Source organism: Phoenix dactylifera, chromosome 11 (assembly GCF_051530095.1).
Source record: "Phoenix dactylifera cultivar Ajwa chromosome 11, Ajwa_hap1_PhDact_Kaust_v1.1, whole genome shotgun sequence".
In the NCBI taxonomy this organism is placed as follows: Eukaryota; Viridiplantae; Streptophyta; class Magnoliopsida; order Arecales; family Arecaceae; genus Phoenix; species Phoenix dactylifera.
In genome coordinates this window covers 19,649,434-19,673,647 of record NC_143200.1, presented here as the reverse complement: position 1 = coordinate 19,673,647, position 24,214 = coordinate 19,649,434, and the positions used below count along the sequence as shown (strand labels likewise).

Here is a 24,214-nt window from a genome sequence, read left to right as displayed (position 1 = left end):
TTGATCAGAAGTATTATCTCTTTAATTCGGCAAGTTTTAATGATAAAAGACTTGATCTATTTTTTTGTGTAGTAAGATTTTCTTGATAAACAAAAAAAAAGATTTGATTTTTGCATGTTGCTGCACTATCTTAGGTTCTCCAATTCTATGTCATGCTAAGAAAATTCTTAGCATTTCGAGATTAGAATTGATTTTGGATCTGAAACATTTTGGTGTAAATCTCTTTTCTTCTAAATCTGAAGCTTGAACTTCTTCAATTAATATTAACTCCTCAATTGACTTTGATGAATATTCTACTAGGAGTGGATTAGAGTTGTTTATGGTCTAATCTTGTAATAGACCAGTTAATCAAAAGTAGTTGATATTTTGACAAACAAACTTAATATTCTTATTCATAATTAAGACATTGATTTCCATTTATAAGAGAGAAACTTGATTTACAACATCTATAAAAGAATCAAGTTTGGAGGTATTGAACCTTATTCTTTTGATAAGATCTAATGATGAAGTTGTATTGATTAGTACAATTATTGGAAACTTGAGGATGAGATTAGAATTATATATCTCAAACTTTTTGAAAGGGCAAGAAAGAAAATTTTGAGGACAAAATTTTTTAGAGAAGGGGAGAATGTGAGTCTTAGCCTCATTGGGCCAGTCTGTTGGCTCGGCCTAGCTTTTGAACGCAGCTCGAAGGCTTGTCCGAACAGGAGGAGGACGTTCTCCTCCTCCTCGGATTCTGCCGGAGACTAGGAAACCCTGGTCTCCACTCTATATGAGCTCCTCCTCATCCTTCCCACCCCCCCATCGGAAAGCCAGCCCCAATCGAAGCATGCTACTGAATTTTTCTTGAATTCCTCCTCGATTGCCGATCGCAATCGCGTCATCGCTACCGCCATTTGCTACCAAAAAGCTAGGTAAGAACTCAAAAATCTTTGGATAACCCTGCTCTCCCTCTTATGCGACCTTTGGAGGTTTGTTTCCTACGCGATGATCGCCGGAATTTGGCTGAGAAGAATGGGTGCTCTATTTTTTCCTCTTTTTTTTTGGATTTCTCCTATTTTGTTCGTTCTTTTTGGCTAGTAACGCCATCGGATCTTGTTGCCGAGATCTTTGCCCGGTTTCTCACGATGATTTGCAGCTGTGGCCGAGGCTCCCATCGCCGGGATGTCTCGGTTTCATGGGTTAAGGGGGCTTGAACCGCTGTTTTAGGAGGTTTTTTTCCTCACCGCTGGCCTCTAGTTGCCGTCGACCACAGTCCACAGTGGTGGCCGTGGGTCCCTGACCCTGGGCACCACTTTGCAGCCACCTTTCTCTTTCTTGGTTAGAGAAAGAAGCTTGTTCTCTCTCTTTTTTTCTCTCTTTTCCCCATACTTTCTCTCTCTTATCATGCTCTCTCTCTATTGGATTTTTTCTCTCTATTGGACTTTTCTTTCTCTACTCTCTCTAGAGTAGTTGGATCCAGTACGGACTCTTCACAGTAATTTTGAATTGACCCTGATGAAGAGTCTTGATCTAGGATCGTGGGGCAGTGTGTCAGCTCCACCCTGGCTCCTGCCAAACTCTATTAGATTTGATCGCTCCGATCTTTATTGAACCATCTGTGCCTTAGTCTGAGTATGATTTGATGAATTCACCTGATCAAACTGGCCGGGATGTCGGGCACTCCTGCTTGGTTAGCCTTTGAGGGTGTTAGAATTTAATTTTTTTATATATTATGATAAAATTTTAAAGAAAAATATAATTTTTGGATATTAGGCATTGAGAACGATTTTCGGAATTAATTAGATCTGTTAGTTAGATTGCGTTTGCAAAGTAAGTAATGTATCCTTTTTTCTAAATTTAACAGCAATAATTAAATTATTATCTGCATGATTTTTGAGGTATTATTCATGATGCATAAATTTGATGGATAGTATATTTGGAATATTCTAGAATATTGTGATGATATATGATCTTATTATAGATTTGATTGATCGATATTTTATCTTAGATTGATGTTAGAATTGTGAGACATTGTAAGTTGAGTTAGTTAATAAAATAAAGTTTGCATAATATTAGTTAAATTGTTCTGCTGCATATTTATGATATTATGTTGAGTTATCTTGAATGTTTGTGGGAAGAATTTACTATAAGTATACGGCGGTTGCTGCGACCTCCGGTTCGCGATCTCGAATTAGGGGCGTGACAGAAATAGTGGATAACAATTTTGCTTTTTTTTTTTCTTAGGTAGATAGAACACTCTTTTTGCTCCAATAAGTACCCAAACAAACAGTCCTGCCATTTTTCTTTACTCAGTTGTTTCTTCCATCAAACAGGTCTCCACTTCATTTACTTTCTTCTGCCCTCATGTACCCCAAGTACCAGTGCCTATGTCTTCATCTCTTCCACCCTTCTAATAAGCATGCCACATATTGCTTTTTTTTTTTTCCTTTTCTTTTTGGCTGCATATCGTGTAATTATTCTCTTAAGCCTTCATTTTCGTTTTGCATTATGCTTCTATGAATTTTTTCATTTAAACATTAAGATCCGTCCTCTTGATTTCTTAGTTAGCAGTGCTGATTGTTTCCGAATTAGTCCATCTTCATCCCTGACTCAAGATTTGGAACCTCCTCCAATTACAAGAAGGGTATGCTTTTTGTTTAGGTCAGAGAAACAAGGCAAGAAATATCTGAAGGGTAAGGAAAGACAGCAGGATGTTAAAGATAAGAAAAGGAATATCTGTTGTCTTCTTGATTCATCTCATGTATCTCCCTGTTATTTTGATCCATTATGTAGCCTTGTTAGGGCTTAACCACGCAAAATCTCATGTTCTACTTATTTATTTTGTTTATATTTTACTTGATGATCTACTTTGTGTAGCAATTTCAACAACAATTACTCCTATGTTCCAAGTAATTATAGTTGCTGAACTGTGATAAGATAAAGACGCACAATATGCTTTTAATAAAAAAAAATGCTGGCCTCCTCTCTCTCTCTCTCTCTCTCTCTCTCTCTCTCTCTCTCTCTCTCTCTCTCTCTCTGACTAGGAAACTAAGATTGGAGAGGCTAGGCTAAAATTACATAGGCAGTTGTTATTGTTCGATCATCTGTCTCTATAACCAGTGCCTTTTGCGGTCATATTTATGCCGACAAATAGAATTTGAACAAGGCCACAATAAAAATTTGCTCAAAATCTAGTGCAAAAGCCAATTGATACCATACAACCACCAAGCTTTCAATTTAATTTTAGTATAATCGAACAACTATTGAAGTTGATTTTTATGATAATTGGCCATTTCCAAAGCTAGACCTTTAATATTATGAGGATTTGTTGCAGGGCGAAAGATCTTTACTCAATGAGGCTGCCTGTTTTCAACTCATTGGGAAATGCAATTAAAAATAAATTATGGCGCATTTTGAGGGTGCCAGGTGGTTTAGCTGGTAAAGTCACTACGTGTTGATATCTGTGACCTGAGTTCGAACCTATTTCAGACTTGATTTTGGCCAAACTTCTTCCTCCTATCCTATTTATCAAAAAAAAAAAAAAAGTCAATGTTGGGAGTTCAATATGTTAATTTTTTTGAGTAACAAAATTTATATTCAAACCCTAAGACCGAATAAGGCACTGTTGTTGGATAATTGAACTTGTCCAAATAAACATAAAAAAATTGAATTGTCCTAAAAAAAAATTAATTCAAACATTTGGGTAAATTATTGGAGAACTAGCCGAAAACCACCTTGAAGTATTTCCTGTACTAGAACTCAGAGAATACCTTTTATATTTTAAATCTTAGCCCTTGAATTTGAAGTGGTTTTGTCAAAATATTCACCGGCCAAGCCAGTTAAAAGATATCCCAATTTTGCCCTACCCCTTCACCCTCCCCATCCTTGCACCACAGAGTGTGGCACCATTATGGACAACCACCACATCATCCATTTTGGAGATGGGCGGCTCTCTTTCATCTCCATAATGCACCATACATCATGCTGAAAATGCCTAAACATGCTCCTATGATACATAAGAGCTGCCCATTTTCGAAACAGACGGTATGGCAGCTATCCACAGTGGTACAGGACTCTTCAGTGCAAAAGTCACACCGTAGAGGATCCGAACTCGTACGGTTTGATAGATAAGATACAAAAAACATTTAAATATGGCACATGTGGAAGGGAATGGAAATTTCTTCTTTTTGACATTTTCCTAAAAGGTTTCTTCGAATTTTTAGCATCATTTTGGTGTGCCAAGTCGTTTGTAATTGGTTGATACAAACAGGCAAGGGTTCCTAAAAATTTTAGAACAGCAGATCTTGTTTTTGTTCTCGTAAGTAACAGTATCTATTTTAGAACAGCAGATCATGTTCTTGTTCTTATAACTAGAAGTATCTATTTTAGAATAGTAGATCATGTTTTTGTTCTTGTGAGTAGCTGCATCTATTTTAGAACACCAGACCATGTTCTTGTTCTTGTAAGTAGCAGCATCTCTTTTTAAAACAGCAGATCATGTTTTTGTTCTTGTAAGTAGCAGCATCTATCACAACTCACCAAGCAACCCTAAAACATGGTTGGCAGCAATTCTGGGGGACTCTGCACCTTCAATTTCTTGATATTCGACCAATCAATTCCTTGGAAGCAAAAGAATGATCGGTCTGGGTGTTCTCTACCTCACCATTTTCAGTAGGCACTTAAAATGGAATCAAAGCAAAGAAATGAGTATCAATGAAATCTTGTGGAGCATTTGTTTGCAAGAAAGATACATAACTCCAATTGAAATCACCATAAATGGCTTGATTCAAGCCAATTTTGATAAATTCTTCACCTTGTAAAACATGAACATGAGCACACTCCAGCTCAGTGGAACATAAATTTATAAAATGTAACTTGTGTATTAGTCGAGCAAGCGATGATAATAAGAGATAAGAGAAACGTTCGGTAACATGGTTGACAATACTAAACCAGGATATCTAAGAGGAAACACTAACTAAATGGCTAAAAGGGGATGGCTTAAGTGATGGTGTAATGGAAACAATATGTCATCTAATTATCATATTTATTTCATCGAAACTTAAGAGAATACATATTTATTTCATTAGTCAGAGACAACTCTAAACAATGGATGTTTTACGTTCCATAGATTGTGTAACTTAATTATCATCAAGGAGGCACAGTGGAGTGTGGCCAGAATCTCTGGCCTGAACTTACCAATAAGTGAAGCAATTAAGGGTCTATTTCTTAGGAACATACGGCATGCGACTTAGGTAACAGCATCAAACTGTTGCTACCCTTTCTAACTTGCTCCTAACAAAACATGCATTTGCTTTGATTGCTGATGCATGCCACTAAAATTTTAAAAAGAAAAAAAATAATAATTGGGTGCCTATAACCACATCCACATGTCACCTATCAGAAACTTTTGAGTCCAATGATTTAAGGCTGGCTCCTTACACCTCCTTCCTCTGTTCCTGCTTTCGTTTTCCTATCATGTCTAATTAGACTGTCGGGCATCACTATGTGATCTATTCTGATGTAAATCTTTCTTCCTCCAAGTTAACATTTATATTTGAACGAATGAGGAAAATGAATTGTCCTTCCCACCCTCTTCCTTCCTCCAATGTATTCCTTTAAACTTTTCTTTATAGATATTCTCATCTTTGATAAATACATCTCTTTAATTCACCTTTCGTTCTCATAGGTTAAGAAAAATAAAGAAGTGCACCAGCAAAAAGTTGTTTTCAAATAATTAATAGAAAATAATAGAAAAAAAATCAGTGATCATTAGGAAGATCACAATGATTCATGCTTCTCTTGCATGTGCATCACACTTTGCCAATATTTACATATTGAACATCATAATATTGTAAATTATATTGGAGAGCTCTCTTATTAATTCAGGTTTTCCCCCACCCTGCCTAGTTAATAGTATAGCTGTTTTAGTACATTTGCCATGAATATGAGCCCCTTCTTGTTACATTCTATGACAGGCCATGAGAATATTTCAAGCCACTGATTCAGAGAGGGCAATGAGTACCCAGGGGAACAGTATCATATCACTCTGGGCAGTTGGATTAATTTGTTATAAATTAAAGCTAATAAGAAATCAGCTGCCCAACAACCCCAGGTGTATGACTCCAAATGCTACAACTACCACCATAGCCTTTCCTTGGCATGTCTTGTGTACATGTGTCTCATTATGTTTTGTTTTGCTGTGTCATCACTCCTGTCAGTGTTTTAAGTTTGTGTCTCCCATTGATTCATCTGTCACTCCCTTAGAAAGCCTCCCACCAACCAAAGGAGCATTAGATATTATATATGAACATTAGATTTTTATTGACTTTAAAGCACATGTAATCAAAGATTAGTTTATATCCTAAAGACAGCCTGTCTGATTGAGACAAAAGAGCCCTGATTCTCCAACTAGTTTTTCTCTGGTCTATTTCAAACTATGAACCTTACATTCCCCTCAAGTTGCCAAAAATCTTAATCAATAGTACAATTATGTTTGCCATCATGCGATCGAACTACTACAAAGTCTGGCAGAATAGCTTGCAAGGTTGGCAATGGTACAAGTGAGTTTTTGTAAGGTGAAGGGCCTCATTCCCAGTGGACCTTAAGTAATTCGCTGCTTATGTATGATTGAGAGATATAAGAGTTCATTAGGTATTTGCTTTTCAGTTTACTAAGCAAACTTGCATGTGTTGGGTGGAAAATTGCTGCAATAATTTATTATTAAGATAACTATTTTTTATGATAATTAAGAGAATCGACTAGATTATAGCCCAGTACAACATGTAGAAAAGTAGAGACTTAGTACTTCCAAAGTGGTTCAGGCGAATTGGTCTACCAAATAATTTTGCGTTTCCTCTGAATCTCAGGTCATTACGAACCTTTATTTCCTTATTGGAAAAAAAAGGAGTGAATTTTTGATGAATTTCGCATGCAATGCAGACTTCTTTAGGTTTTGGATATATCCTTCAAAGTTCAGATTATGGAGTGATCAAATAGTGCATCGGCAAGCATCACCAAAGATCTTAAAGAGATCTATTAGCTGTGAGTGGTCCAATAGTTCTACTTTAATTAGAGAGGAAAAAAAGAGGATACCAATTTTTGTGTGAGTCAGAAAATTTGTTGAAGGTGAACAATCACATCAGGAAAAATATGCATCAACATAATAATAAGATCATGATAATCTCGAAACAAAGTCAAACATAAACGGGGAACAATAAATTTGTGGTAGATCCTATGTAAGGCATTACCACTACAAAATATAAACGCATGCCTCTTAAAAGAGCTTTTTTTTTTTTTTTTTTTTTGATGAGAAAAGCTTCTAGCTCACATTTAAACACAGAAATGATCAAGATAACCAGTAAAATCAACAAAAGGTTTATCTCAATAAGCGTTGACATTAATATAATCATTTACTAATTAATGGTTTGGTGTTTAGCAATTAATGATTTGATGCCGTCTGTAAATTTCATGGCAACAAGTTTATGTTCTACATCTACGGGCATTGTAATGTAACTCATGATTATGAACAATTCAACTATTGCATATGTTAAAATGGGACTAAAGAATGGATCATATTCTGGCATTCATGAGAGCCCTTGCACCTCATACCATCCAACATAAGTCAATCCAGCCAGAAAAAAGTTCTTTGTGTTTTTTTCATTTTTCTTGGGTGATGAAAAGGTTCTTTGTTAATTAGAAATCCGTAGACTATGATATCAAAATGCAGTAAAGTTAATATGATAAAGTTTTCATTTGATGGGCTTGTTAATTATAAGAAGGATTACCCACTTAAGTTGTTGCAGATTTGGACTCTATAGATTTAATTCTTCATTATTTGCAATATAAATTGGAATACTTTAGCCCCAGTTTTCTGCAATTGGTAGACATATGCATGATAAGGTAATTTTTCATTTTCATTTTTTTTAAACTTAGCTTGTCTTGCCGGAATATACTTTGAATAGGTACCAAAAGTACTTTAACTTGGTAAGAAGGCAACCACCAAAGTGTATACACCAAGACAACATAACATATTATTCTAAAGAGAAAATCCCTGTTATTTAAAAGTGATGGGTTATAACCTTTAGTTCTTTTGATCGTTTCATGGGAAAATCTGTGAGTTTATTTGACAAAAAGTTAACAAATAATTACTTCCAATAACTCACTATTCTTTCATCTTTATTACCTCCACTATTATTGGTTTTATGACAATGTCCTCTATAATCTACATTTCATGAAAAAAATGAAAAATTGCATTTTAACAAACATCAAAACTTAAAATTATATGTAGGCTACCAAAACTAGAACTTAATCCACTATACAAGAAACATAGCAACCAGAAAGAAAGCAAGCATAAAGAAAAGCAAATCAAGTTAGGACTTAGGATATTACTAAGCTGGGTGATGCATGAAAGCCTATCCCACCGTAAATTTAAACCTCTTGCCAAATCACACAATTGGACATGCGTTACTCAACAAAACTATCTCAAGAAAATCAATAATAAGAAAGTGAAAAGGATAAACCTAACTAAAGGAGTACCAATCAATATTTTAAAATACAATAACCAAGATTTTAGAGCATGGTTTCATTTTCTTTTGAAAAAGAAGAGTTTTGCAATAGGCTATACAATAAAAACTTTCCCCCTAATATCCGTAACTCTCTAAAAACTTGGATAAAAGCAGAATTTAAATTCATGTCCCTTGATGTGACAGACTGGATTCACAACGTCCGGCACCGAGAGAGGGTCACCCCATACTTAGGGACATATAGAGGCTGGTGTCTGGTTGCCGCTCGATCCAGGTTGTCCATGTATTTCAAGAGGCGAACAAGGCTGTAGATTGGGTTGTCTGCTCATCATTTCGGAGAGGTATCATGGACTGAGATGGCAATTGCCCCATTACCTTTATGTCGTTTTCTTTCTCTTGATGCTGCGGGTGGCACTTATGCTCGTTTGATGTGAGCTACCGATATACCAAAAAAAAAAAAATTACCAACTAGATTAGCCTATACCTTCAACATAGATGATTATTATTGTATTTCTTTTTAATTTTTTTTTTGACAAGGTAAATCTTTTGTTAAACTCTCTAGCATTCAAACATGTGGACATGTTTTCTAAGCAAGGTGAAGCAAACATGGACAAAGAATACTTTCATTTTGGTGGTAGTAATATATATGGATCGGTTGATGGCAGTACTTATTACAAAGTTTTGTCCTTTCACAATCAGAATTTGTGGCAACTTGTTTTATACTTCTGAGCAACTAGGACATATGAACTACAAGTTGATGTAACCCTTAAGTTTCTCTCCTACCATCCTCCATTATTACAATGATATCCATGTTTTGCTACTGCTGCATTGGTGGCCATCATTCATTTCAGATTTTGTACACATGGAGAAGCCTGATATGATGTCCAATGTCGCACGACAAGCATGCAGTAAAATTTTTAAAACAATATGTTATCCTGCTATAACGGCTCCCTCCCAAAACCCTTATTAACTGCTACAACGATCACAATCATTGTTACTTACCTTAAATAGCAACTTTTCAAATTCTTAATATCAAAGTAATGACTCCTATTATAACAGAAAATAATGGATAATGATAAAAAATAATAACATTAACTTTCCCTTTATTTTTATTAGATAAAATTATATATTATTTTTTGACTGTCTAATTATTTTTTGGACAAAATATTTAAAAATGAAAATATGAAAAATATTATTTTATTTAATACCAAAAATAATATTTACGTTATTTATCGCCGTTTTGTGAGAGAGAGAGAGAGAGAGAGAGAGAGAGAGAGAGAGGTGGGTGGGCCAGGGGGGGAGGAGTTTATTACCCGCACCAATTAAAACTGTTGAAAAAACTTTTATTATTTCCTTTTTTTTTTCTTACCCTGCGGTAAACTGTAAATGGCCTGTCACTGTGTCCTCTCGCTCTCACGCTCCTTCTTACCTTCTTCTCTATTTATACCCCGGTTTCTCTTTTTTTCTGTATGCTCTCGCTCTCTCTTCCCACCTCCCCACGAGCCAGGCTTGGGAGCTCTTAGGGCATCGAGATCTCGACGGAATTCTCCCCTCGTGCGACCCGAACCTGGACGGAACCCGACGCCGACCTCGCCGGAACCATGTCTTCCGGCAGATACATGGCGTACTCCCCTTCTCCTTCGACCGCCCCCCACTCCCCTCACATCACCGGCATACGTTCCGCCACCAACGCCATCGCCGAGAAGGAGAAGTACGCCTCTCTACCCTCTCGAAATCTCTACGTATAATTTCGAAAAGAAACGCCGTTTTTGTCGTACTTTAGTCTTTGATCTTCCTAATTTTCTATCTTTTATATGGGGATGATCTTGGATCTTGGATCATGCACTCATTTCCTTGTTTATTGCTTTCTTCTATGGAGTCATGGTTGGTTCTCGGATTTTCTTTGGGCGACGAGACGCTTGTGGTTTGGAGATGTTACTTTTTTTTTTTTTTTTCTGTTGATGGTTTCGTGTTTTTTTCTATGTCTAGTTTGAGATCGTTAAATGCTCTTCTGTTTCTTTTGTATGTGGGATTACAGATTATGGACAAAATTCTATGTCAAAATTGAGATCTTTAGATGTCCATGTGTTTCTTTTGTTACGTGGGATTGGATTAGAAATTATAGACAAGATTCTATTCTTGCAGTGCTTGAAATTTGGTTTTGAGCTACTTTCTTTGTCTTTAAGATTTTGAGCTGCCTTTCTTTGTCTTTAAGATTTTGAAAGAGTTGATATTAGGAATCTTCTTTTCTTCTTCCTTTGATTATTGTTTTGACATCTTTTCTTCACAGGTTCTGCCTTTTCCTGTGGAAAGGTTTATGGTTTTCATCAGTGTCCGTGGTTTTAGTATTTAGTTGGTCTAATTGGGATTATACGGATAGTAACTCTCTGAATATATGGAGGCCATACAGCTTCTTTGAGTTTTACATGTACTAAAATGATAAGGGCAAATTGATTTACAGGTATCTGTCGGAGTTGCTGGCAGAGCGTCACAAGCTGAGCCCTTTTACGCCTGTGCTTCCACACAGTTATCGGCTGCTGAACCAGGGTGAGCTTAGAAGATAGAACCAAAGTTGTATCTCAATGTTTATCATTATGTACCTAGTGAACCAAGATGCATGATTTTTCATGTTTTTTTTGCATAATAATGCTTGCAACCATGTTGAATGCTCTTTTTTGGATGCCCCATTTTATGTGCTCTGGTTGGAGGGCTGTTTGCCAACATTCTCATTGTGTAGTGGAGTTTGAGTTCCACTGCTCTCCCCCATATTTGTCTTGGTTTCTTAATTTCTCTTGCTCTTTCTTGGGTGCCCGATTTTATCAATTGAACTATACTTTGCTTCAGAATGTTAATATGTTGGATCTTTTAGAACATCAGAGTATTTTGAGGAAGTTTCTTTTGTTACTCTTTGGTTGTTTTAGATGAGATACATGACTACCTGGAGATTTTTCTTATTTTCATATACAAAGTCAAAACATTGTAACTATATGTTATTGCTCCAAGGAATCCCCACAACTCAACGTCATTATTAGCCTAGAAATTATATTGTTATCTGTATCAATCTGTACTTTTGGAGTCATCAAGATGCAATTAGATTGAGAACTGTGTTTACATAATCGATCAAGCTTTAGTGGCATCGATATTTATTATAACTGCAATCAAATTACATGAAGACAATCTTTTTAGTTTATCTTGTTAAAAAAATTCCTGAATCCTTCTATAGCTTCCTTTGGGTGACGATAATACAATTGACATAAGTTGGTCTAGAACCCCAAAGTTCTCATTGATATTCAAGCATATATGTGGATGACTGTTGAAATAAAATTCTCATGGCATTTATTTTACTAGGGGGGAACAAGTGCAATAAATTGTTTAATTTGGTGTTTAGAGAATAATGTTCGCTCCTTCCTCTATTCCATACCCAAGATGTGGTCTAGGCTTTCTAGAGATAGAGATTGTGTGAATACATTTGCCCTTGATAAAAAAAGCTGCATATTTTGGTTGCTGTCACAGTCTTTGCCTTTTCCCATTACTGGTTATAGGAGTGCCTTTAAGCTCATGCTGCATGCTATTTGATAGGAGATCTGAAGGAAATATGAGTAACTTTCTGGATATGCTTGTGGTGATTTTGTATGATGTCAAGTTATCAGTTTGTGTTTTCGAAAGGAAACTACTTTTGGGATGGTGGGGACACTTCTTTCTGGTTTGTTTCTCTATCTACATTCCTCTTCCATTTTTTGGGAGACGCCTTCAGTCTTGGTTATATCTTTTGCTCCTTGCACCCCCCCCCCCCCCCCCCCCCCCCTCTTCCTCCTCCTCCTCCTCCTCCTCCTCCTCCTCCTCCTCGTCTCAGAGTAAAAACCCTCACAAGGTGTTTGGCAATTTCCTTTTTACTGTCAGTGTGTACACAGCCTCTGTATTATCATGATAAATAGAAATTCAACATGTTTACCTCTCAATTTTCTCATATTTTGTTTGTTCGATCTTTCTGAATTACAAGTCGTTTAGTTTTTTTCTCTTTCCATACATTTTATATCAAAATTTGATCTCGCCTCTGAAATATTTTGATTGATGGAATTTTTGCATCATTCATATTCTAAAACACTGCTCTGGGTTACTGAAATAAGGTATTTTTTAGAAGCTTGTCTATACAAATAGGTGCTGCAGTATTTGATCAGGTTTATATGTGTAATCAACATGCTTTTGATTGATCAACTGGAGTTCCTTTACGATGTTTATTTGCTAATATGGTCTTTCAAGGAACTTATTTGCTCCACTGTTGTCCTTTTTGGGACATACATATAATATATGTAACATGTGGCTATTTATTAATCATTCTAGTGGTTCTTTTCTATGCTCAAAATATTTTGAAAGTCCTATGGGTTTGACCTTAAATAATTAACAGGCAAGTACACTGATCTTATTTCTGATCTTGGACTAACCCATTCTGTTAGCAAATGACTGCATATACTTCTGACTAATTTCTTAACAGATGCTAACTAGTACGTCTTATGCTTGAAATTGACATTTTGAAGCAGAAATTTTGCGTATTACCATACTGTTGGGGAATGCATCTCTTTTAGATCAAAGTGGGCTTGAACATGGTAGCCCTCTGACCACTGGAGGATTACTTTCAAATGGAGGAGCAGCTGATATGAATGGGTGGGCATCAGCATTTCAATCAGAAGTATGGATACTAACCATTAACATAACTCCTCTTTGCATCTAATTTTACTGCTCAAGGTGGCGTTCTTAGGGTTTCATGCTAACTTGAATTAAATCGAACTGTTTGCATTCTTGACATTTAACACTTTGTGCTAACTTTACTGTTGAGTTGGAGGTCCCAGTATTCTTGATCTAGTTCTTAGTTCTGTAGTGAAGTTGTGTTAATTCTAATGTATATGACCGTTATTACTCTAACTGACACATCAGCATTTACATTACAAATCCGGAGATGTATGACCTACCTCAAATCTTATCATGATGCTATGATGTCCTTCCTAATAGAGATCGTCAAATGAGGAAATTGCAAACCTTTTTGCAGTCCTGATATAGCTTTAGCTTGTCTGTCTTTATGCAGTGTCTGTTGTGGATGAATTAATCTTTCCCTTGTTTCTTATTCTGCCGTTTGGTAACTATTTCCAGCTACTCTCGGTTCACCTTTACTTATTCTTCATGAACTCACAGGATGAACCCAGCTGCAAACAGTTCGTTTCTGCAACTCTTTTGGATATCTGGGCAATATTATTTGTCCTGAATGTCAGATGCACAAAATAAATGAAGTTTCTGTATAGGAGAGATAGACACTATTCTTGTTTGCAGTGTGCAAAATCATTGACAAAATATGAATTTTGTTTTCTGCTGGACCTTGTTGATGTCTCATTCAAATGTGAACTTCTTTTGCAACTGATTTACAGATAAACCATTATCCTATTGCGCATTTTGGCTTATTTTGGTTAGATTTTTAAATGTTATTCTCATACAACCTCAAAAGAATTATGTTGACATTTTTCATTCATCTTCCAGAATCATTATATATTATATATTGTAGCTTTTTGCTTGATCAGAACATCAGATGTAACATGCAGAGTTTGGGATTGTTGCAGCCTTCATCAGCACATGGTTGGCTTGGGTCTCAATGTAGTTCGTCGAATCTCATTGTCAAGAAAACAATCAGGGTCGATATACCTGTGGACAAATACCCAACTGTAAGTTAATTGTCCTTTTGCTTGGGTTTGACCTCAATTTATTATTAAGTTAGAAAGCATGTTCTGATGGATATTTCTCTTCATTGTTTGTGTAGTATAACTTTGTTGGGCGTCTCCTTGGTCCTAGAGGGAACTCTCTTAAACGAGTGGAGGCAAGTACTGAATGTCATATTCTGATAAGAGGACGGGGTAGCATCAAAGATCCTACTCAGGTATCAATTGAGTTCTGATAAGCACGGGTTCAGCATGCATGAATGCTTATATATGTACACTTACATCCACGTTTGCAGCACAAGTTGAAACTACATCTCAAGGAACATTCATTGCTAGGAGTCACAAGTGCATAGTCAGAATCTGCTTGAATACCTAGGGGATAGCACATTCTGATGTTTGGATGAAGTTATATACTAGATTTATGGATGATATAACTGCTAAGCCTAAAAGCAGGTCTATTGACACAATTTCAAAAATAATAAATTATTATTTGAAGGAAATGAAAATTTGCATGAGTTCTTCCTTAAAACACTGTGGCATATGCCATTCAACATATTCCTTTACCTTCCAGCTTTCATCCTTTTCTTATATGGAGAAATGAATGGTTGATTTTCATACTTACAACTAGAAAACGGTGTAGTAATGCTATGTGATAAGCGTGGAGTTTCTTAATGTGTTGGTCTACTAATAGGAAGGTTATTAAAAAAAGGCAAACTGAAAGCAGTCCTTTGAGAAAACCTGTCATTTCTGCATATATTGGTTGTATAATGGTATATGAGCAAGATTTCCTTAGCCATGTTTAGAAAGATAGGGTATTAACAATTCCATTCTACCAGAAACTTATAAGTTATTTTATGGATGAAGAAGAGGAAAATAGCCTTGGCAATTTCAGGGGATTACAGATGGAGTTATGAAAGGCATCATGAGGATGAATGCTGATTTTTATATTTCTCTTTTGCTGTATGTATGTTGGTGGACAACTTTATTTAGTGTCAAATCTGTTCTCTAGGATAAAAGAGATTTAACATTAGCAAATATTTGTTTACACAGTACAGTATAATTGACTCCAATGCAAAGTGGAAAGCAAAAGAAAAGTTGTTGGTTACCGTTACAACTAACTGAGTAGGTAATAAAGGGCGTCTGGTAGACAAGGCACCCACCATTGCTGGGTTTGAGAAGGGTCAGATGTACACAACTTTACCTCCACTGCGGAAAGGCTGTTTCCACATTCGAATCCATGACACCTACATCACAATGGAGCAACCTTAACATTGCGGCAACGATATCGATATTCCCCAATTCTGCCTAGTAATCACTAATGTGACATTCCATGTCAACGATAATGTCTAGTACCCAGTATTTCTAGAATATGAGCTGGAAGAGTTTAGCTTTATTGTAGCCCTCCTATTCATCATTTTTTTCCTCACCTTCTACTGCCTGTGGCCAGAAAGATGCCATAGCCCACTGGTGTATCCAAAGTATAATCATGTGATACTTCCTACTCTTGAATGACATACACACTTATTTTTAACTTTTACATAAATAGGATCTTTTAATTATAAAGGGACATTCCTTCGAACTTATGTTCTGATGAAACCAACATTCACTAATGTTAGTTTTGCTGTTTCTGATAGGAGGAGATGATGAGAGGAAAACCAGGGTATGAACATTTAAATGAACCCCTTCACATATTGGTAGAGGCAGAGCTGCCAGTTGAAATTGTTGATGCTCGTCTTATGCAAGCACGTGAGATCCTTGAAGATCTGCTCAAGCCTGTGGTATTGCAGTTTTCCCTTATCCAAATTCCAGCTTTTTTGTTTATTAGCGTTTAACAATTGGTCTTTATATTCATATTTTCTTTACTTTTTTTTCTAATGTAGGATGAATCCCAGGATTTCTTCAAGAAGCATCAGCTGCGAGAGCTTGCATTGCTTAATGGCACTCTCCGTGAGGAGGGGTCACACATGTCTGGTTCAGGGTCCCCCTTCCGCAATAGCCTTGGTATGAAGAGAGCGAAGACAAGGGGGTAGACTGAGTTTGTTGTTTGGTTGGCTCTCCTTGTGGAGCCATATTCTGTCTGCCTGGGTGGCAAGTTCTATATTGGGGGCTGCCATGCCATTATATGCCCTTACATGCCATCGTGGCAGAGGCACCAAGGCCATTCCGACCTCAATTTCTATCAGAAGTGTGTTTGTTGACATAATGCTATAAGCCAGCCATTTCGCGTTGTGTGAAGTTTGTTTTACATGTCTTAACAAGTCGGGGACAAAACAATATATATTCATCATGTTATGGTAATATGCGTTTGTGCCTGCTTTGCAGTTTTGTAATAGTAATGGGGATGTGCATAGAATAATGTCAGTTTTTGTAAAAATAGGGAGACAATAGTCCCCCAAACCAGGTGTTGATGGTACTCCATTTGTATAATTTTATCCTCGATAAAGGTTTTGGCAGTAATAAAGTTTTGCTTGTGGTTATTCTGATTACCTGAGGACTCTCTTTCTACTGAAAAAAAAAACTTCTTTTTTCTCAAAATATTGCTTGAGGGCTGCCCATTTATTACAGAACCAATTTTGATCTTTCAAACGAAGGTTTGCCCTGGTCCCATGCTTGTCAAACATGGTGCAGGGTGGTAAGGGGGAAAGGTTGCAGAAATTCCTCTGAAATTTGATAGAAACTTGCGGAACGGCTACTTCTACATCTTCAGTGCAGCGAGGGGTAGAGATTGTAGTTGCTAACCGTGATAAATTATGTTTGGTTGGAGATTTGTGCATGATGATTTGCGGATGCTGTGATAGCCTGATATATTGAGTACCATAGTACTTTTGAACAGGGTTGTTCTTTATGATTTATAATTATATTATAAATATTGGTGCATTTTTCTTGGCTTTTTTTTTTGTCAATTTTGCATCTTATATATGCCATGATAGACTGGCAATTTGATGGGTTTTCCTGGGTAAAGTTCAGCATGTCCAACTTTAAGTGCTACCATTAGAGGGATTGGCTAGTGATTAGACAATTAGGATGTGTGGACCGCCTTCAGGAGTCTCTGTGCCTTGCTACTATGCTAACTTTCTAGGCTTTGGTGATGATGATGCTTCTACTTTCTTCTTTCAACAGTAAAAGGTGTTAAATCCTACTTTGTCCCATATACTTTTCCCTTCCCCACCCACAGAAGCTTATGTCAGCTGAAATCGAACCTCCATCCTTGTCCAGGTGACAAAGGATGATACAATCCGAGCAAGCTTTTTGATTAATCCAAAATTCTTAGGATTTGTGTAAATTATACCAAAACCAAGAAATCTATAAGACTATGCAAGCAGTGGCCTCTGTTATTTTCAGATTGTCGCTCTCCTGTTGATCCGATTGAGGATCAAAAGCCATTTAATCTAGTTATTCCATCCTTTTTCCAGCTTACTTATTTGGCAACCAAAATTGAATCACTTTTTCACTTTTCATCTTCCTATCATACTTACCGCACTTAATTTAGAAAATAATTATTTCTTAAAAGGCGAAATAATTTGATTCTCAATTGTCCAACTTACTTCATTTAATCCAACCAATTGCTGAAATGCAGTCTTAAGAGAAGAGCAATGATAACTCAAAATTTCACTCAAGGTGATAGCTTTCACTCTGCTCTATCTTCACAAGGTCAATTCAATAGGAGCGATGGTTAAGAAGGCTTTCACTTTGTTTTATCTTCACAAGGTCAATTCAATGGGAGCGATGGTTAAGAAAACCGTTATTGGTTGTTAGTCAAATCAGCTGAGTGATATTTAGTATGAGATTCTGAGTTACTAACACATTTTTGATAAATTAATCATGATCTTTAAGAAGATTGTTATTGGTTGTTAGTCAGTACAAGTGAATTTGCAATATGATTGATGACTTTCTCTAATTTGACATAAGATTTGCATTTCAATAAAACATAATTTAGGAAGGGATGCTGCTAATTCAAAAATTCGCGCCATCTAATTCTCTGGATGTCTGAATAGAAACATTTTGTAACAATCTAGAATCTTACTAAAAAAAAACTAGCTTAAAGATATTATTTAGGTTCTTTGATTCTATATAAGTATTTAGAATTTACCTAATGCATAGCTAAAATGGAACTAAACACATATCTATTTAGATCCTCATATTTTTATGCAAGCTTTATAATGATTCTTAATGCAGGACACTAGAAATACTAAAGAAATTAAATCGAATGAAAAAGAAACAATCACTTCAAATAATTTATTTCAAAGATATAAGTTTTCATTATTTTACAGATAATTGATTTTGGATATTGGCCAGATAACATGTGTATAACCTGATACCTTATTAGCATGTGTTTGCTAACAACCTCCAGCACCACAGCAACCTCCGCCACCACCCCTTCCACCCCAACCTCCAAGCGCCGCCACCTGCGGACTGCGGAGATGATCGGGTTGCTCCCATGCCGTCTACTGTAGCCGCCCCATATAATGAAAACATAATGGTCAATACAAGTGCAATAGCAATATATTTTTATTCACATGGTTGATCACTTTCTCTAATTTGACACAATATTTGAACTTAAACAAAAATTATTTTGTAAAAGGGTGCTGCTAATTTAATTTATGCAACTTAATTCCTCTTGATGCCTGAATAGAAATTTCATGCGAGCTTCATAATGGTTCTTAATGCAGGACGCCAGAAATGCTACGGAGCTCAACATGAAAAAGCAACAATCTTCAAATAATATATTTCTTACCTATAAGTTTTCAAATGATAGATTTCTTAGATATAAGTTTTCGTTATTTTACACATCCGTAACCGGCTCCGGATAGCGGCCAGATGAAATATATATAACCAGCGGAATAACTGGTACATGCAGCTGCTTCCAATCGCAACGAGACCTGATGCCTTTATTGCCATGTATTAATGCACACGCTCGGGACTTTAGCAACCTCCGCCGCCACCGCCACCGCATCCGCCACCGCCGCCACCTCCACCGCATCCGCCACCGCCGCCACCTCCGCCACCGCCGCCACCTCCGCCACCGTCGCCGCCACCGCCACCACCATCGCCACCACCGCCACCGCATCCAGCACCGCCATCAACGCCACCGCAGCCAGCACCGCCATCACCGCCACCGCAGCCAGCACCGCCATCACCGCCACCACCCGTCCGACGTCTTTTACCCTTGCCACCCGTCCGACGTCTTTTATCCTTGCCATTCGATTTGTCACCACAGGCAAGGACGACCATGGTTATGACTACGGTGGATGCCGCGATCATGCAGAACAAGAACAAAATTGCTGGAAACTGGAAAACACCATCACGGCTGCTGCTGCCAACGGAGAGAGCTGCTTCTACGGTCCTCGCCATCTCGATCTTCCTCTACCTCCCTCAACAGGAATTCTTACAGGCCGCCGTGACCTCCAAGCCTTCTCGTGCCGTCTTCTAGGATACTTCCAGGATGCAACAAGTGGAAACTTACAACACGTTGAAATTTCTCACAGTTAACCTCCTCGCGGCGATATAGGTGTCTTGGAGAGAGGGGTTCCACATCCACTTAACGTCAAGACCGGATCAATATCCACTCAAAAAAGAAAAAAGAACGGATAAATATGCGATCATTTTCTGCCACCCATGTTAAGTTTGCATGTCATAATACCAGGGACTCTATGTTTGCTATTCAAAAACTACTGAAACTAGTTTTTTGATGGTGACTTCATCAAGATGTCAAACAATATGATTCAAGGTGGAAATAAATTCATATTTATGTAGCAACCCACATTCTTTAATTTCACAAATCCATAGGTAGGATTCAAGTTCCGGTTTCTGGCCTCTCAAATCCCACGGACATTGTAGCGATTGGTGATCATCGTCCGCTATAGGGAAAGATGGCCAGAGTCGACTGTTTTACGTGCACGTAACCGGGTCAGCGGATACTGGAGCATATATTGCTTGCTTTCTGTCCATAGCTTCAATCCTCGGCATCCATTTCTAGTGACAACGGAAGGGGGGCACACTTGGCCTCGTTTGGATCTCTCCTCTATTAGTCAAATGCAACACCAAGGAGACGTGTGCACAAAGAAGAATTTAAAGACTTAGGAACTCTCTAGGGACAAAAATAATAGCTGTTTATTTATATATTTGTTTTCAAGTGAACTTGGGCCAATTTGTTTTTGAGATGAATAGAAATTTATGATATATCTAGGTCACAATAAAAGCTCATGTGGCTCAGTTGTTTTTCTTTTTTTTTTCTAAGGGGGCTCTTACCTGACCCGAGCAACTCTAGTTAGGGTTAAATATCAGCTTGGTTCAAGATATCAATCTTCGTTTGAATTTGATTTTTCAAATCGAAATTGATTACGTTGTTTATGGTAATATATTTTTATTATGCCACACTTCAAAAAAAAAAAAATCATTTTCTGAATGATATGGAATCTCTCCTCCATTAGCTAAACGCAACATCAAGGAGATCTGTGCGCAAAGAAGTGTTTAAAGAAACTTCTTACATTAGGGAACTCTCTAGAAGGGACAAAAATAATAGCTGTTTATTTATTTATTTGTTTATTTTTGAATAAACTTGGGCCAATTTATTCTTGAGATGGATGGAAATTCATGATTTATTTAAGTCACGCTATAAGCTCATGTGGCTGGATGATTTTTTTTTTAAGGTGGCTCTCATCTAACCCGAGCAACTCCAGTTAGGGTCGAATATAAGCTAGATCAGGCTTGGGTTAAAGTTATCAATCTTTGTTTGAATTTAATTCTTCAATTCAAAATTTATCACATTGCTTATGGTAATATAATTTTTATTATGCCACAATTCAAGCAGAAAAAAATATCATTTTTCGAAATGATATGGAATCTCTCCTCCATTAGTTAAACGCAATATCAAGGAGATGTGTTTACAAAGAAGTGTTTAAAAAAACTTCTTATATTGGGGAACTCTCTGGAAGGGACAAAAATAATAGCTGTTTATTTATTTATTTGTTTTTGAATGAACTTGGGCTAATCTATTCTTGAGATAGATGGAAATTTTCGATATATTTAAGTCACGATATAAGTTCATGTAGCTCAGATGATTTTTTTTTAAGGTGGCTCTCATCGGACCCGAGTAACTCCAGTTAGGGTCAAATATAAGCTTGATCAAGCTTGGGTTCAAGTTATCAATCTTTATTTGAATTTGATTGTTCAACTTGAAATTGATTATGTTACTTATGATAATATAATTTTTATTATGCCACAATTCAAGGAGAAAAAATATCATTTTTCGAAATGATAAGGAATCTCTCCTCCATTAGTTAAACACAGAATTGAGGAGACGTGTACACAAAGAAATGTTTAAGGAAACTTCTTATATTAAGGAACTCTCTCGAAGGGATAAAATAATAGCTATTTACTTATTTATTTGTTTTTAAATGAACTTGGGCCAATTTGATCTCGAGATGGATGGAAATTCACGATATATTTAAGTTACAATAGAAGCTAATGTGGCTCAGATGATTTTTTTTTGTTAAGGTGGTTCTCATCTAACTCGAGCAACTCCAGTTAGGGTCAAATATAAGCTTGATCAAGCTTGGGTTCAAGTTATCAATCTTTATTTGAATTTGATTCTTCAACTCAAAATTGATCATGCTGCTTATGGTAATATAATATTTTTTATGCCACAATTCAAGAAGAAAAAATATCAATTTCCGAAATGATATGGAATCTCTCCTTTATTAGTTAAACGCAACATCAAGGAGACGTGTGTGCAAAGTGTTGAAAGAAACTTCTTATATTGAAGAACTCTCTGAAAGGGACAAAAATAATAGCTATTTATTTATTTATTTGTTTTCGAATGGACTTGGGTGAGATGGATGAAAATTCATGATATATTTTAGTCACGATATAAGCTCATGTGGCTCAGATAATTTTTTTTTTTTTTAAGATGGCTCTCATCTGACTAGAGCAACTCCAGCTAGGGTCAAATATAAGCTTAATCAAGCTTAGGTTCAACTTATCAATCTTTGTTTGAATTTGATTTTTCAACTTGAAATTGATTACACTACTTGTGGTAATAGAATTTTTTTTTATGCCACAATTCAAGGAGAAAAAAAATTATTTTCCGAAATAATATGGAATCTCTCGTCCATTAGTTAAACACAACATCAAAGAGATGTGTGCACAAAGAATTGTTTAAAGAAACTTCTTACATTGGGATACTCTCTTGAAAGGACAAAAATAATAGTTGTTTATTTATTTATTTGTTTTCAAATAAACTTGGGCCAATTTGTTCTTGAGATGGATGAAAATTCACGATATATTTTAGTCACGATATAAGCTCATGTGGCTCAGATAATTTTTTTTTTAAGGTGGCTCTCATTTGACAAGAGCAACTCCAATTAGGGTCAAATATAAGCTTGATCGAGCGTGGGTTTATGTTATCAATCTTTATTTGAATTTGATTCTTCAACTCGAAATTGATTATGCTGCTTGTGGCCATATAATTTTTATTATGCCACAATTCAAGGAGAAAAAATATCATTTTCCGAAATGATATGAAATCTCTCCTCTATTAGTTAAATGCAACATTATGGAGATGTGTGCACAAAGAAATGTTTAAAAAAGTTCTTACATTGGGAAACTCTCTAGAAGGAATAAGAATAATAGTTATTTATTTATTTATTTATTTATTTGCGAATGAGCTTAGGCCAATTTGCTCTTGAGATGGATAGAAATTCACGGTATATTTAAGTCACGATATAAGCTCTTGTGGCTCAGATGTTTTTTTTTTTATTTTTAAGGTGGGTCTTATCTGACTCGAGCAACTCTAGTTAATGTCAAATATAATCTTGATCAAGCTTGGATTCAAGTTATCAATTTTTATTTGAATTTGATTCTTCAACTCAAATTGATCATGCTGCTTATGACAATATAATTTTTATTATGCAACAATTCAAGGAGAAAAAATATTATTTTCCGAAATGATATAGAGGTATGGTATATCATGCCAAACCAAGGGGTCTACTAATTAAATCCCATGCGCAAGCAATACAATCACGTGTAACTGTGCAACTGCGATGGGTTGGGCGGTACTGGGGTCCAACCCAAGTCCCAAACCAAACGAAAACAGATTAACAAAATCCAAACTCAATCGTAGTCCAAATTTCTCAATCAAAACACAATTTAGATTCAATTGGATCAGGTTGATTCCAGCAAAAATTTTGCTAGATTAAGTCAAAAGCCTAATTGTACAAAGTATTGGTCAAGTGTGGGCTTCCAGCGATTTAAGTCCAGATTGGCTCAGAATAGGTACCGTGTCGTAGAAATTTGGGGTGGGTCGGGATTGAAATGGGTTCCCTACAAATAAGCCTGACCCAAGTTATAGTTGGGTTAGTATGTTTAACCCAATCCCAACCTAAGTTAGATTTATATTGATTCAATCCAATCCAGATTATGAGTTATCCTCACCGCGCTATAACAAAAAAAAAATGATATTCTTGGTGAAAAAAATCATCACTAGAAAGTCAATTTTGTCATAAAAAATTTCTGGTGACGAAAAAAAGATGCCCATTTAGAGAAAACACGTCGCTAAAAATATAGCGACGATAGGGATATTTTGTCAATAAATTTATATTAATTATGATGAGAATATATTGGTGATGATAGTTTCCATCATAAGAAATTGAAAATTTCATCATGATATAGCATATTTTTCATTATCAAAGATTAATCTATGGTAACGCAAATAAACTCGCCATCAAAGAAATTAGTTTTTGGCCAATATTATTCGTCATAAAAAGTTAAAAAAATATATACAAGTAAAAGATACTCATTGTTACTAAAAGAATCAGTAATAAATTTTAGAATTGAAAACAGCCGGTCGGATATTGTTGGACCAAGTCCTATTCGATATCTGTTCAAGCCTGTGGAGTTGCAGTTTTCCCTTATCCAAATTCCAGCTTTTTTGATTCTTGGTGCTTACCAATTAGTCCTCATATTCATATTTTCTTTCTCCTTGTTTACGTCGGATGGACCACAGGATTT

At 36.3% G+C, this 24,214-nt stretch overlaps 1 protein-coding gene and 1 long non-coding RNA gene across 6 annotated transcripts; one reads left to right on the top strand and one right to left on the bottom strand.

The window, feature by feature from the left end:
• The first annotated feature begins 9,971 nt into the window (after positions 1-9,971).
• On the top strand, positions 9,972-16,692 carry LOC103724309 (KH domain-containing protein At5g56140). Of its 5 annotated transcripts, none has more exons than XM_008815530.5 (7): positions 9,972-10,215; positions 10,966-11,051; positions 13,043-13,191; positions 14,111-14,212; positions 14,308-14,424; positions 15,841-15,984; positions 16,087-16,692. In XM_008815530.5, the coding sequence occupies exons 1-7, from the start codon at positions 10,106-10,108 to the stop codon at positions 16,234-16,236; spliced, it is 858 nt and encodes a 285-aa protein (XP_008813752.1). In that variant the 5' UTR covers positions 9,972-10,105; the 3' UTR covers positions 16,237-16,692. The 5 variants fall into 5 exon arrangements, with proteins under 5 accessions (XP_008813752.1, XP_038972818.1, XP_038972817.1 ...); XM_039116890.2 differs by having other exon boundaries at positions 13,040-13,191; XM_039116889.2 differs by having other exon boundaries at positions 13,040-13,191; positions 14,093-14,212.
• Positions 16,693-18,428: 1,736 nt separating this feature from the next.
• LOC149751640 (uncharacterized) lies at positions 18,429-19,134 on the bottom strand. The gene is made up of 2 exons (XR_016397806.1): positions 18,942-19,134; positions 18,429-18,654 (listed from the first exon to the last, which is right to left on the bottom strand). It is a non-coding gene; the product is annotated as an uncharacterized LOC149751640 (long non-coding RNA).
• Positions 19,135-24,214: the final 5,080 nt, after the last annotated feature.